At 52.1% G+C, this 15,230-nt stretch overlaps 2 protein-coding genes across 3 annotated transcripts in view; one reads left to right on the top strand and one right to left on the bottom strand.

The window, feature by feature from the left end:
* Positions 1–477: 477 nt before the first annotated feature.
* On the top strand, positions 478–8,842 carry shkbp1 (SH3KBP1 binding protein 1). 2 transcript variants are annotated; one of them, XM_086216969.1, is made up of 17 exons: positions 478–667; positions 1,294–1,347; positions 1,719–1,764; positions 1,848–1,980; positions 2,087–2,167; positions 2,326–2,490; positions 2,833–2,923; positions 3,514–3,704; positions 3,870–3,985; positions 4,389–4,476; positions 4,568–4,684; positions 4,768–4,938; positions 5,057–5,212; positions 5,446–5,542; positions 5,704–5,888; positions 5,997–6,099; positions 6,247–8,842. In XM_086216969.1, exons 1-17 carry the CDS (start codon positions 612–614, stop codon positions 6,983–6,985), a joined length of 2,589 nt encoding a protein of 862 aa, XP_086073095.1. In that variant the 5' UTR covers positions 478–611; the 3' UTR covers positions 6,986–8,842. The 2 variants fall into 2 exon arrangements, with proteins under 2 accessions (XP_086073095.1, XP_086073096.1); XM_086216970.1 differs by lacking the exons at positions 478–667; positions 1,294–1,347 and adding an exon at positions 1,369–1,597 and having other exon boundaries at positions 6,247–8,841.
* esrrd (estrogen-related receptor delta) overlaps positions 8,833–15,230 on the bottom strand; it is a 6,923-nt gene continuing 525 nt past the window's right edge. Inside the window, exons 2-8 of the mRNA XM_086216971.1 lie at positions 14,314–14,497; positions 14,068–14,221; positions 12,561–12,677; positions 12,224–12,331; positions 11,833–11,994; positions 11,400–11,672; positions 8,833–9,420 (exon numbers count right to left, since the gene is read on the bottom strand). Coding sequence (XP_086073097.1) covers positions 9,182–9,420; positions 11,400–11,672; positions 11,833–11,994; positions 12,224–12,331; positions 12,561–12,677; positions 14,068–14,221; positions 14,314–14,497 — 1,237 coding nt within the window. The 3' untranslated portion in view covers positions 8,833–9,181. The remainder of the gene's footprint in view (positions 9,421–11,399; positions 11,673–11,832; positions 11,995–12,223; positions 12,332–12,560; positions 12,678–14,067; positions 14,222–14,313; positions 14,498–15,230) is intronic.

Raw genomic sequence — 15,230 nt, 5'->3', positions numbered from 1 at the left:
TTTCTGAAGCCTTCGTCTTGTTGTCTTCCTCCTGGTTGTAAGAAAGGGATTTCCTCACCCCCTCATCCACAGGTGAGAGCTGAACCGGCATGTGAGCAGACTCAGACCTGCACGCTCAGCTGTTCATCAACTCCAGGCAAGGCCAGCAGGCCAGGAGGCGACGCCTCGTCACTTCCTCTTTTCTGGCTTCTGCCTCGATGTTCAACCTGGAGGAGGAGGAGGAGGAGAGGAGGAGGAGGGGGAGGAGAGGAGGGGGAGGAGGAGGAGGAGGGGGAGGAGAGGAGGGGGAGGAGGAGGAGAGGAGGGGGGAGGAGGAGGAGGGGGAGGAGAGGAGGGGGAGGAGGAGGAGGAGGGGAGGAGAGGAGGGGGAGGAGGAGGAGAGGAGGGGGGAGGAGGAGGAGGAGGAGGGGGAGGAGAGTCCCTTCCTCTGTCGGCAGTCCGGGGTTTGTAACCTCCCGATGATCCAGCGCGGGTTTTCTTCCCGCCCTTTGACTCCAATCACAACACCGGAAGTTGGCTCTGAAACAACAACTGACTCACAGTTCATCCTAAATGGATGAAATTCTGAAGTCGTGGTTTTGAAGGCGGCGGGGCCGGACGGTGTAGGGGTGATGTCTAACCCGGTGAGGAGTGGAGACATCATCCACCTGAACGTCGGAGGGAAGAGGTGAGGAACCGGGGGATGTTTGGGGAGTGTCGGCTAACCCCCAGCCAACTACTGGGAACATTCGAGGCTCTCACCGGACCGCGGGTGTTGGCAACGAGTCGCGTCTCTGAAGAAGTTTCAACCGTGTATTTACAACTTCGTCTCCGAGGAGCCGCCGGCGAGCTACAGCCGCGCGGTACCGGGAGCTAACGGCAGCTTGTGCCCACCTCCGAGTCGTTAGAACGAGTTGGACAAGCGAGTAACGCGAGCACCGGGTTGGTATTTATTTGTGATGTTACCGAAAAACAGCGAGGAGGAGACAGAGACGACGAGCTCGATGAAAACAAGCCCCGGGGAAGGAAGAATGACTTCCGTCCGATAATGGAACCAAGGTGGAGATTAGACGACGTAGCATATTAGCTGTGACCGCAGGGACGTTCAGTCCGCACTAACTGACGGGATTCGTGTGTGTAAACGCTCCCTGGTGGATGTGCAGGGATTTTAGAGGGCCGGAATTAACAGTGGGTAGTCTTGCTCGAGGCTGTGGTCTTTGTCCGATAATGGAACACGGAGATTGTGGCGTTTATGGACTCGACCCGAAGGGCAGCTCCGGTCCTTTGTGACGTGTTCGTTGCCTCTGTTCCCAGGTTCAGCACCTCCCGACAGACGCTGACGTGGGTTCCTGATTCCTTCTTCTCCAGGTCGGTAACGTAAACCATGCTTACACCTGTCTGGTTCAATCCTCCTTCAGAAATTTGTCAGCTGCTTGGTTTCTGGGTCACTGGCGAGCTCACTGCCTCAACCCTCTTTCGACATGAGGAGCGCAGCTCAGCAGCTGTTCCTCTTCACACCTGCATCTCACCTCACCTGGTGACGTCCAACTAGACAGCTTGCAGCGTAGCACTTAAAACGTGGACAAAAGAATAGAAAGATGGTGGAAACATGACGGAGGTGAGCGTAACAGAACCGCTGTTGAAGCGTCTGAGGGGGACTTGCAGGCTGGGGGGAGGGCACTGTCCTCACCTGTGAGGGTTGTCATGTTCCAACTTGGTCGTTGTCTCTTTGTTTCCAGTCTGCTGAGCGGACGCATCTCAACTCTGAAGGATGAAACGGGAGCCGTGAGTATTAAAGTTCGCCCAGTGACATCATCACCTGAGCGGCGTTGTGAGTCGGCTCTGATTCTCTGCCTCCGTCACTGCAGATCTTCATCGACAGGGACCCCTCCCTGTTCGCACCCATCCTCAACTTCCTGCGGACCAAAGAGCTGCACCCCCGCTCCATCAGCGTGCACATGCTCATGCACGAGGCGGAGTTCTACGGCATCACGCCGCTGGGTGAGACGTGGTCACTCTGATGATGTGGAGACGGCAGATTTGAGACAAGCCAGTGTTTTGCTGACACTTGTGTTTTCCTGATGACATCACTGGTGTGTTTTGGCAGTGCGGAAGCTGCAGCTGTGTGATGAGCTGGACCGCTCTTCCTGTGGAAACGTGTTGTTCAACGGCTACCTACCTCCAGCAGGTAGCCCCGCCCCTACGGCAACTGTCTCCAAGCAACCAAGCCCCTCTCCTTCCGAGTGATGGCTGGTTTCCCTGTAGCGTGCTATATCCCTGAGCAATTTCTGCCTTTTTTCAGTTTGTGTCCCTGTTTTGTGTACTGACTTCCTGTGTGTGTCCCAGTGTACCCGGCGAAGCGTCGGAACCGCCACAGCGTGGCCGGGTCGCAGTTCATGGTGGGACGAGCCACACCTGTTGAGAGAGCGCCTGTCCGACGCAGCAACACCATGCCTCCCAACCTGGGTAACTCTGGGATACTGGGCCGAGCTGAGGAGAGGATGCCTGGAGGTCAGAAAACACACACACACACACACACACACACACACACACACTTGTATGTTTCAGTTATGAACAATCAATAAATGACACCAATCATCTCCTCTGACCTGTGGTCAGTAGAGAAATACAGCTGATACTGAATGTATCAGCGTTACTGGAAGACAATCTGGTGTAGTATATTAGTGCAGTTCTAGTAGTACTACCAGTATCTAGAAGTACTACCAGTATCTCAACATTCTAACCTGAGTTTTGTTGCACTGGTTTCCTGTCATGATTGTGTTGTTACCATGGAGACGCAGGACTGTAGATTGATGTGAAAAATGAGCAGTGTGTGTGTGTGTGTGCGTGTAGGTCAGTCATCAGATCCCGGCCTGGTGCGGATCATCTGTGGTCATCATAACTGGATCGCTGTGGCCTACGCCCAGTTCGTTGTCTGCTACAGGTGAACTCTCATGAAGTGGAGCAGAGGTCCGACGCCTCAGTGAATCTTTTCAGATCTCAGTTCTCTTTCCATTCATCCATCGTCTTCCGCTTATTCCTCACTAGTCAGGGTCGCGGGGGGGGGGGGGGGTGGAGCCTATCCCAGCATCTACGGGCGAGAGGCGGGGTTCACCCTGGACAGGTTGCCAGTCCATCGCAGGGCCAACACACAGAGACGAACAACCATTCACACTCACATTCACACCTACGGTCAATTTAGAGTATCAATCAGCCTCGTCCCCAAATTGATGTCTTTGGACTGTGGAGGAAGCTGGAGTACCAGAGAGAACCCAGCAGGAACAGGGAGAACATGGAGACTCACACAGAAAGACCCCGTGCTGCAGCCGGGACTCAAACCGGGAACCTTCTTGCTGTGAGGCCACAGTGCTGACCACTGCACCACCGTGCAGCCCTCAGTTCTCTTTCATTTTGGAAAATTCTTTTCTCCTGACTGGACTCAAAGTGGGACGTGCATTTCTATTGGCTGCAGTCGTTTGAGGTCTTCGGTATCTGGGGCCTTCGTCTAATCTTCCCTCTCCGTCTGTCCGTCAGGGTGAAGGAGTCCACGGGGTGGCAGCAGGTCTTCACCTCACCTCGCCTCGACTGGGTGATCGACCGGGTCGCGCTCAATGCCAAGGTGATGGGCGGCTCGCTGGGAGACAATGACAAGATGGTGGCTGTTGCCTCAGTAACAGAGATCATCCTCTGGGCCATCTGCCCAGACGGCAACGGAAATGAGATCGGTGAGTCTGGACCTGGGACTACCACAGCTGCAGGGACTAACACACACACACACACACACACACACACACACACAAACAACATGTTTGGGTGAAATGTGACTGAAGTGTATGTTGAAGTCATAGCAAAGACGTTTCTCTTCAAGTGAAACTCTTCCTCTTGGGCAGGCGTCTTCAGTCTGAATGTTCCGGTGGAGGCCCTCTTCTTCGTTGGGAACCAGCTGATTGCTACCAGTCACACGGGGAAGGTTGGAGTGTGGAACGCCGTCACCAAACACTGGCAGGTGGGCGGAATCTGCAGTCTTCACATCTGTAGTTTTAAGAGGAAGTAGCTGCTGAGGCTCGCGCTGTGGCTAACCACTGTAGCACCAGTGGAAGTGTCAGGAGATGGCGCTGACTGGTCGTCTGTCCGAGTCTCACTCTCAGGACCTCCATGTCTGAGGAGCACGTCCATGTCCTTCGGTACTCACAGGTCCCAAAAATGGATTTTGACTCACTTTGGGCATTGCTGGGCAACGTACTCTACTCTGGAAGTGTAATCTAACTACTGATTACTCCTTTTAAAAGAATCTAAATTACTGTACGGACGGTTTTCAGTTTAGTTGGGTGAGTAGTCACATGGCCGGTCACCTCGTTGAGGGCAAGTCAGCAGTGTAACAGGGAGCATCTCCTCTGTGGTCTCTGCAGAACCAGGATGTGGTTCCTATCAGCAGCTACGACACCGCCGGCTCCTTCCTCATCCTGGGCTGCAACAACGGCTCCATCTACTACATAGGTAGGACTCACCTGGACCACACACACACCAGGAGAAGTGCTGCCCCCTGTGGTGAGTTTCATACCTGACAGCTGCTCACTGCGTTTGTCAGATGTCCAGAAGTTTCCTCTGAGGATGAAGGACAACGACCTGCTGGTGACAGAGCTGTACAGAGACCCGACGGAGGACGCCATCACTGCTCTCAGTGTTTACCTCACACCCAAGACCAGTACGGACCAGTAACACTGCTGCTGCTTAAAGGACTTATTGCGTTCATTCAGACGGAGCTCATCAGTGGGTGCTTGTGTTCAGGTGACAGCGGGAACTGGATCGAGATCGCGTACGGGACCAGCTCCGGGACGGTTCGAGTCATCGTTCAGCACCCGGAGACAGTGGGCTCGGGGCCGCAGCTCTTCCAGACCTTCTCGGTCCACCGGAGCCCCGTCACCAAGATCATGCTGTCAGAGAAACACCTCATCTCAGGTGCGAGTGGCAGGAGCACAGACCGACTGCTGGTGATCCAGTCGCACCGGCGCCGGCCTCAGTAGCAGGTGGGACTGGGCCACGGCGACCAGAGGTGCTGATGTTTGTCGTTTGTCAGTTTGCGCAGACAACAACCACGTAAGGACGTGGACGGTGACCCGGTTCAGGGGGATGATCTCTACCCAGCCAGGCTCCACGCCGCTCACTTCCTTCAAGATCCTCAGCCTGGACGACGTGGATGGACACGGAGGCTGCAGCGCCGGCACAGAGATAGGTGACCCATGCAGAACTAAGGGTGAAAGGTCAAAGGTGCTTTTCTCTGTGAAGCAGAGAGACAAGCAGCTGTAATGTCTTGAACGTTGTCAGGTGATCATGTGACCCGAGGAGCGTGAGCGATGCCGTTGTCCAGCAGAGGGACTCGTCCTTGTGTGTCCTCCAAGCCTGGCAGGCTGGAGAAGGAGGGGTCAGAGGTCACAGGGTCAGCTGGTAACTGTTGTCCTGTTGTAGGGCCGTACGGAGAGAGAGACGACCAGCAGGTGTTCATCCAGAGAGTCGTCCCAGACACCGACAAGCTCTACGTGAGGCTGTCGTCCAATGGAAAGAGGTGTGTGTGTGCGTGCGCGCACATATAAACATATACATAAACACACACCATGAAGAACCACCCAAATAGATCCCCTGCAACACTTCCATTTTTTTTGCTCCTCATGTCACTACATCTGGACATCTTTTATTGATCCAGTCGTGTGTGTCTGACCGTCTCAGAGTGTGTGAGGTGCGCTCGGTAGACGGCACCTCCATCACAGCCTTCGTGGTCCATGAGTGTGAAGGCTCGAGTCGCATCGGCTCTCGTCCGCGGCGGTACCTCTTCAGTGGCCATAGCAACGGCAGCATCCAGATGTGGGACCTGACCACTGCCATGGAGATCGCTGGAAAGGTCGACATCCGAGGTCAGACACACCTCTGTGGAGCAGTGATGTCATCACAGAGGACATTTTTGTAACAATGTAGCTTGACTGCACTGTGATTGGTTGATTCACTGATTGGTTGTTTTCCAGCCCTGGGCGGGCCCACGGAGGAGGAACTCCTAGAGCTGTTGGACCAGTGCGACCTGGCGCTGACCCGAACCCCTGACAGCACGCCGAGGGCCTCCACCTGCAGGTACACACACGGTTGTCTGTTCTCCAGTTTTCAGGCGGTCAGGTGATCTCGTAACTTGGGTTCTTATGGATTCAGAACATGACGGTGTGTCAGTGGCGGCACATTACACTCATCCTTGTTGACTCTTGTGACTTCCTGTCCCTCCAGTCTGCACTCGCAGCTCAGCGACGGCTTCAGGACCGAGCGTCTCTACTCGTCAGGAGGAGGAAGAGGAGCCAGCGCCTCAGGCTCATCCAGCTCTCTGTGTGGCAGCCTTCCTCGCCAGACTCCGCCCCCCGCCCCTCTCACAAAACCGAGAGATCACAGTGTGTCAATGGGACTGCAGTCTCTGGCTGTCCCCACCGTCGCCGCCTATGGGCTGCCCACCCCCTCCAACTCCAGCCCCCGCCCCTCTCGACATGTGGACAGAGAGCGGGAGTGGGGGGCGATCCGCAGGGGCAGCTTTGTGGAGCGCTGCCAAGAGCTCGCCAAGAGTTCAGAGGCCGCCGGTGGCTTTGGGGTTGCCACGGGGTCAGAGGGCGTCAGGCGGAGTCTTGCGGTGTGCAGTGAGTTAGAGGCCCGTTTTGGTCTCAGGACTCCCACAACTTTCTCTGTGTCGCCAGGTGCACGCCACCTTCCTGGAACACCTTCCTCACTGATGTCATCGCCACTGTCCCCATCTTCATCACATTGCAGGGCCACACCTACACCCCCAACAAGTCCTGCCCCTGCCTCTGTCAGTCCGACCAGGTGTCAGACCCCTGTCTCTGCTCGCCGTGGTGCTGCTACCTCTCCTGCTGATGCTCCAGCTTCCCCTGAGAGTCCTGCAAGTCCAGACAGCCCCGCCGCCGTCGCTACCGGCCCCCCAACCAGCCCCAAACCACATATGAACGAGACCAGTTTCTAACCCGCTGAATGAGCGCGTGCGCAGGAAACATCGTGTGATGACTCAACTCTGCTGTTGCGGCGATAGAAATTATTAACAGACCAGCGGTAAACCAAGAGGTCATGCCTAAGCAAGCTGATCCCGAGACCTGGCTTGTGTTTCCAGCAGGTGTAAGTGAACAGCCAATCTGCAGCCTGTTGCCATGGTTACAGTGGGATCTGTTTGTTTCCTGGCTTCCTGAAGACAGCAGTGCAGCTAAGTTGCTATCGTGTGTTGAGAAAATGAAACGCTCTCATTCAAACCACCAAGTTTCTACAGATGGTTCAGTAAATGGATGGCCCTGCCCCCTCACATGACCTGTCAGCCGTTCTCCTCTGACAGGCAATTATCCCTCAAAGTCCAGATTCACACACAAGTGAACAAAGACTGTCCTGCGAGTATGATTTATAAAAATGTAGCAGGTGAAAACGTCTCATTATTGGCTACAGAAGAAACGTCAGATTAAAGGGACCATGTGTAAGCTCCTGCAGGCCTGCTTGACTCACAATACCAGCCTGGTCCTCAAGGTGACAGAGAGCCTCTAAAACAGCTGCACTCAGAACCTGGAGTGAGTGCTTAGCTCACCTGTTGAGGAGAGCCAGAGCCGAACAGACGGAGCTGTTGGTGTGAGCCAAGGATTGTCTCCATGACGACCGCTATCAAACGTTAGAGTTCAAACACCACAGTTGAATTCAAACATGTCATCACTCTTGTCCAGACTCCCTTTAGAAAACCTCTGATCTTACTGGAGCAGGGTCTGGCCCGGCTCCGGAGCCCCACCCAGGAAGTTGGTGGAGAGCTCACCTGAGTACAAGCAGTAGAACGTCCCTCCCAATTTAATGTTCAGGTGGACCCAGGTGTTAAAACTTGATCAGGTCTGGTAAAGTCACATGCTGAAAACTGCGCCAACGTGATCTCACCGGAAAATTTTGATGCAAAATTATGGGCTGGGTCGGTGCCGCCAGAGGGCTTCTCCAAAGTTAGCAAAACCGGTCAAACGCTGTCCAGAACAAACCATCTGGACGTTTCAGCTGGGACTCATTCACACCTGAGGACGAGTAATTCCCCTTAGGAGGTAACGGCTGTCAGTGGTTAGCTTGTAAGACATGCTAACATTTGCAGCTAACCATCATTGTTCACTGGACCCTGAGACGTGTTGCTGCCTTTGAGCTCAACAGACTTGCTAACTATGGTAGCTAACATTTAGCTGGCATGTTAGCAGCTAGCAGCTAAAGAGCTAAATATTTGCCCCTGGGGGCAGTAGAGGACAAAACTAGAATAAAGAGTGAACGTTGGACTTCAACAAGGGGACAGAAAAACAGTGAACCCATGAATGTGTTTCACTGCAGCAGAGTCAGCGTGGCGTCGCCCGTCACGTCGGTCCCTGCCAGCCGGCCGCCGGCCACTGGTTCAGCTGAGGATTTCCTGCAGTTTTGGATCTCAGCAAGTTGGGAGTGGGACAGTCAACCCATTCTGACGCCGTCGGGGGCGAGCCTGAGCGTCTCACCCTCACTCCCCCGTAGACTGCCCAGTGCTAAGGTTTGCTCCTGTAAACACTGATGTCACTTCCTCTTTGCGTCTCATTGACGCGTTGATTCACTGAACAGTCGCTGTTTGTGTTTCCTGTCACTGTCGGAGTTTCTGGAGCTCAGAGTTCTTGAACTTCCTGATGATCCGAATGGACCAAAAACTTGTGTATGAAGGAATTTGTCCATCAGAAATGTGAGCTCTGTGTGCGTGTGTGTGCGTGTGTGTGTGTGTGTGTGCGTGTGTGTGTGTGCGTGTGTTCAGCTTTTCTAACCGTCTTTGTAGAAAAACAATAAAAGGACTCATGAAGTGTGACTGGAATCATTTTGTGTTTAATTCTCATGAAACGACTGTGGCTTTAATCAGCGCTCAACAAGTGATGTCACAGCAGCAGCAGCAGCCATCCAAGGCCGTTGCTATGGTAACCAGCTCAGCTATGAAGTGATGTCACAGCACAGACATATCTTAGATGTCAATTATAAAAATAGTCTAACGTTGATATTTACGCTGTGGTGTGCCGACATCACAGGCCACGCCCACTTGCTGTGACAGTGACAATACAGAGTCCTGCCGCCGTTGTCAGCGACCATCAACATCAGACTCCTCCAGGTTTGCGGTTGCCCTCATGACCACCTTCCGGACAGGAAGTGTTCAGGCTTTTGCGTCCAGCATCTCCAGCAGCAGTTTGTGGAGAGGCACGTGGTGGCGGCGGTGCAGCCGCAGCAGGACCTGCACAGCTCGGTCAGCCGTTTGCCGCAGCAGCGGGAGGCTCATCAGCAGGCGGCCCGCCCGGCGCTGCCCACCTCGGGCCGCCTCGTACTCCTGCAGGGCCTCGTGGAGACCGTCCTGGAACCTCTGCAGCAAGTCGGGACAGTCCACCGGGTCCACGTCTGACAGAGAGAACCCAAGAGAACAAACTTAGCACTGGTCCAAGTACACCGGAACCATCGTCTCTGTATTGGTTCAGTCACCAACTGGAGCAGAACCAGAACCATCGTCTCCATGTCGATGAGTCAGGAAGGTCACAAACGTCATCAGTGTGCCGTCAGTTTGTCTTCAAGATAACCCAATCGTGTGTCACCACGACTTTGGTCAGTTAAGAACATGACATCACTGCTGATGTCACACTGCGGTCAGGTGACCTCAACATTCATCCAGGACGCCGATGAGCAGGAATCTGTGTTCGGTTTCAGCTTCAAATCAAACGGCCCCAGATTTCTTCAGAAGAGAGAAAATGAAGCCTCCACAGTTTGGTTTCTTCAGCCGACAAAAAGTTAATTATTAGAGTGTAATTACAGGACGAACACTTTACTTTTAACAACACATTAATTTACAAATTAAATGTTTTAAATACTCAGTTTCAGTTTTATCTTTGGAAAAGCACCTTTTTGGTCGCATGTCTCTAGAAACTAAAGTTGTCAGACGGACGGAGAGAAGAAAACAGATCTTTTCTGAAGGTTTTGATGAAGAACAAATTAGCTTAAAGAGGAAAAAACTCCAATAGCTCAAATTTGTACTAAAAAAGTATAATTCTTAGTAAATGTGTGTACATTTACTGCTCTATTCAGGCTTCAGTTAGTGGTAAACTCTTAATCTGAAAAGTATCTACCCACTTAATACTCTCTGCAGTAAGAAGTGCGATTTTCTTGTTCAAATATTGTAGGTAAGAAGCAAAAGCAGCTCTAAGAGAACTGGAGTTAAAGTCATCTCTGGGGATCTGGTGATCTCTGGTGATCTCTGGGGATCCGGCTATGAATGAGTGAATGAATGAAGCAGAAGTTTTGAGTCGGCGTGTGATGAAGTCACAGTTACAAACACACATTTAAAGTTCTCTTGTCTCCAAAGAACAACGTCACAGCTGGACACACACACACACACACACACACACACACGCACACACACACACACGCACACACACACACTGCTATTGTGTGGCGTATTGATGTTTATGATGGTGATGGCGTCTCCGTCATCCAGCAGACGGTTCAACAGTCCAGAGATCCAAAACCATCAACGTATTGATCCGAGGATCAGACAGCTGGAACAAACCAATCAGCTTCCCATCATGCACTGCTGCGATGATTCGCCACTCATGCATGCTTAGCTAGGTTAGCACAGTTAGCCACTGAAACCAGACTGAATGTGCCCCCCCACCCCAGGATCTGCTCCCTCTACACTGTGTTTGTGGGACTGATCAATACTGGCGAGGTCCCCCCACTTTAGCTCCTCACAACTGATCAATACCAATAACCACTTGCACACACACACACACACACACACACACACACACACACACACACACACACACACACACACACACACACACACACGCCCTCCCTCCTCAACCCTGCACCATGCTGACGTGAGCGAGGGCTGCGTCTGACCCTCCAACTAACGAGGAATCGATGGCTGAGCTCAGGTCGGTTCACACGCCTCAGCGACTCACGCGGTTCTGATTCTTCTGATCGAACCGATCGACTCACAGCTGCAGACCAGACCCATGAAGCTTCACATTAAAACGCCAGAGACAAATGCATTGTGTTGTTGTTGACGTGTTGTTGTCATGTCAAACGTGTCACATCTGAACTTCTCATGTGACACAACTGAGTTATCAAAACCAGCTCATGATGCAGGAGCCAATCAAGCTGGGCTGTTTATGTGCTACTTTTCACACCTTTTACTGCAAAAACAACATTTTTACTGTTGAATTTCAACACGAACCTGGTAATACTTGTGTACTACTAACTCTGTGTGTGTGTGTGTGTGTGTGTATGTGTGTGTGTGTGTGTGTGTGTATGTGTGTGTGTGTGTATGTGTGTGTGTGTGTATGTGTGTGTGTGTGTGTGTGTGTGTGTGTGTGTGGTTGTACCAGAGTTAGCGAGTGCCATGGCCTTCAGTGTCACCACCTCCTCTTGGCTCAGGTCCATCGCCTGGTACCTGGTTGTCAGGTGGCGTAGCGCCTCGTACAGCTCGGCCAATCCCGTGACGCGACACTGACCCTCATCCAGCCGCAGGTTCTTGGCAAACACTAGCTCCTCCCCTGCTGCGCCCAGTGAACGCCAGGCCACACCCACCAACAGTGCCTCCATCCAGCCACTCTGCAGCAGCGACATCTGATCGACCAATGACAGCAAGGAGAACCCTGCAGAGGTGGTGGGACGAGGGAGAGCAGGTGTCACTCAACAGAAACAGGAACAAGCAGGTCATGGACTCCAGCATGCTAACATTAGCTTGTTAGCAGGGAGCACACCTGATAATGAATGCAATACTTGTGCTAGCAAGCTAGCTGGAGGAGCCTGTACCTGGGATCTGTTTGGCCCAGCCAATCAGAACCAGCAGTTCTCGGTTTAGGAGGTCACAAAGCGTCAGCAGGGTCCGCAAGCTGCTGTCATTGGTTGAATCATCCTGATTGGCAGCCAGTGGGGCGGGTTCTGTCAGCAGCAAATGGGATATCACTTTGTTTCCTGAAAGATGGAGAGGAAGGAGGTCAAAGAGCGAGACACCGACGTGCAGGTGAAGTTTGAGCTGAATTAAAGTTTGTGGTCAGACCAAACGGTTCTGCTTGGAAGAGGAGCGCCAGAACCACAGCAGGAACGAGTTCTAAAACCACTAAATAAGTTCTCCTAGTAGAACACCTGGTTCCTTCGGTGACCATGAAGTCTTTACGTTTGTTCTGAACACACAGAAACTCACGGCTGCTGATGGCGTGAGCAAAGGGAAGTTTGGTGTAGAAACTCAGTCCGGCCTCCACTCGTCTCTTGTACTTCTGGCGTCCTCCCCGGACCCGGTCCATGCGAACGCCTGCGGTAAGCAAACACGCTTAGATGCAGACGACGCCTCCACCGATGACCAGAGGCCGGGACGCATTCAAGTCACGTCCAACCGTTCAAGCTTGACAAACATCTGAGTACTTTGGAGTTCATTTGAATCATCAAAAATTAAATGTAAGCCTAATTGGGTGACTTGTAAAAGTGGGCGGGGCCAAATCGCCACTCTCTTAAGCGCAAAGACTCATGGGAAGTTGACCTACCTTCCCTCATCATCCCGGCCTGGAGACACTTCCGGAAGCGACAGGCCTGGCAGGCTTTCCTCCTCCGCTTGGTGATCTCACACTCGTTCATCACCGGGCAGCTGTACTCGATGTTGCCTAGGTAACCACAAACAGGAAGTAGTTCAGGAGGGGCGCCTACATCACCTCTCGCCGTGCTGAGGTGTGGATGGAAACAGTGGGAGGAGGGTGGCGGTGAACAGGTGAGTCGGTGGCCTCGTCACACCTGCAGCCGATTCTTGACCTGAGACGCTTCGATCAGTTTCAGCTCAGACGTTTTTAACGTCACACGCCTCTCATTTAAGGAATCTGACGACTCTTTACCACACTTTACCACACTTTACCACACTTTACCACACTTTGTGATCACGTGTGTGTGACTTGGTTCAAAGAAGAAGAAGTCAAGCCTGATGAAGCTGCTGGTGGACTTTAGAGATTCGGTTTCTCAGTTTGAACCTGAAAAAATCAAAATGAGAGAAGGAACGAGTCTCTGACTTCTTGAGGACCAAAATCAGGAACGTTTGTGTTGATTCAGCAGAGCAGCGCCTCCCCCTCCTCTCCCCCTCCTCCTCCTCTCCTCTCCTCCTCTCCTCCAGGAGAGGAGATGGCCCCGCCCCCTGCCTGACCTCATTATGGGTCATCATCTAGATCAGGCGTGATCAATCAATCAGTGTTGATCAACAGCTGATGGGAGTTCACACACTAATCAATGATGTCAGTCGACCACAGAGACACTCAGTAGTACTACTACCACCGTTATCATAGTGGTAGTAGTACTACGATGCTCCACCGTTATCGTAGTGGTAGTAGTACTACGATGCTCCACCGTTATCATAGTGGTAGAAGTACTACGATGCTCCACCGTTATCATAGGGGTAGAAGTACTACGATGCTCCACCGTTATCATAGTGGTAGTAGTACTACGATGCTCCACCGTTATCGTAGTGGTAGTAGTACTACGATGCTCCACCGTTATCGTAGTGGTAGTAGTACTACGATGCTCCACCGTTATCGTAGTGGTAGTAGTACTACTACCACCGTTATCATAGTGGTAGTAGTACTACGATGCTCCACTGTTATCATAGTGGTAGTAGTACTACGATGCTCCACCGTTATCATAGTGGTAGTAGTACTACGATGCTCCACCGTTATCATAGTGGTAGTAGTACTACGATGCTCCACTGTTATCATAGTGGTAGTAGTACTACGATGCTCCACTGTTATCATAGTGGTAGTAGTACTACGATGCTCCACCGTTATCATAGTGGTAGTAGTACTACGATGCTACACCGTTATCATAGTGGTAGTAGTACTACGATGCTCCACCGTTATCATAGTGGTAGTAGTACTACGATGCTCCACCGTTATTATAGTGGTAGTAGTACTACGATACTCCACCGTTATCCTAGTGGTAGAAGTACTACGATGCTCCACCGTTATCCTAGTGGTAGAAGTACTGTGATACACTACTTCACTGCTGAGCTCTAACCTTGTACGGTTCTCTTGAAAAACGCCTTGCAGGCCTCACAGGACGCCACGCCGTAGTGATAACCAGAGGCGTAGTCACCGCACACCAGGCAGAGTCGCTTGGGCCCCACAGCACCCAGAGATGTCAGGTAATCACCCCTCAAGATGGAGTCGACCTGTGGGCAGGAAGTAGTGATGACATCACGAGTCGGCCCGATAGAAGAGCCAGGAAAATTGTGAATCAGAAGATTTGACACGAGTTCGGCACCTGAGCTGAAAACAGATCCGCAGCGCTGCCACCAACGCTTCCACCGCTGGAACTAGATCCTGTCGGGGAGTTGGGATCTGGTGGCCCGCATAGGAGGCTGGAGGGTGAGGATGAGGAGGGCGGCCTGGATAGGAGTAAGGCTGGGTGGGAGGGGCTGAGATGGGAGGAGGTGGAGTGAAGGAGACTGAAAAGGAAGAAGAGAATGATTAAAAATTCCGTCGTGACGAAGAAAAACTGGCACACGTAGGTCGTGATGTCACACGGCTGACGGCCAATGCCATCATCAGTTTAGACCATTTTGAAGATACATTATCTTTGTTACCAGCCACCTCATTAGAACGTTGAGGAACCGCAAACAAAGCGTGTGCATATCTGGTTAGAACCCTCAGAGCTCCTGATGTCAGCTAAAGCTCGCGCCCGTCAGATGTCGAGTCCTGAAACGAGGTCCAAGCGTCTGGAACAACTTTTTGATTTCTTTTAATTTTTTTCCCAAAAATTGACTTGATCCCTTTCAAAAACTTTGAAAAAGTGATCGTTAACTAACAAAGATTCACAACACACCTCATGTTCCATCAGGGTCTCTGAAGGAGCTCCGTCTCCTGAGCTGAGAACGCCACGCCTACGCATCATCATCAGGAAATGATCTCGTGATCACCAGTTATTTGTCCCCTTAAGTCACGACAGCGAATTAACGACCTCCTAACAAAGCTTGTTGGAAACCAACACGTCGCTCCCTCTCCTCTGGTCACGATGAGATGAGATCCCATCGTATCAACAGCATCGAAAACTCAGTGGCGTTTGGCGTTCTTCAGCTTCCACATCGACCTGGATGGTTCCTGCTCTCAAGCCTGCTGAGTACTGGGACGGTACAAACTCAGTCTTTCGTACAATTTTACGGTAAACTAGCGTTAAACTGC

The sequence above is a fragment of the Aulostomus chinensis genome, chromosome 10, assembly GCF_037954235.1.
Source record: "Aulostomus chinensis isolate RoL2024-O1b breed Wild chromosome 10, RoL_Achi_v1.0, whole genome shotgun sequence".
Taxonomy (NCBI): Eukaryota; Metazoa; Chordata; class Actinopteri; order Syngnathiformes; family Aulostomidae; genus Aulostomus; species Aulostomus chinensis.
Note: the sequence above shows the minus strand (reverse complement) of the source record. Positions and strands in the feature narration are given on the sequence as shown.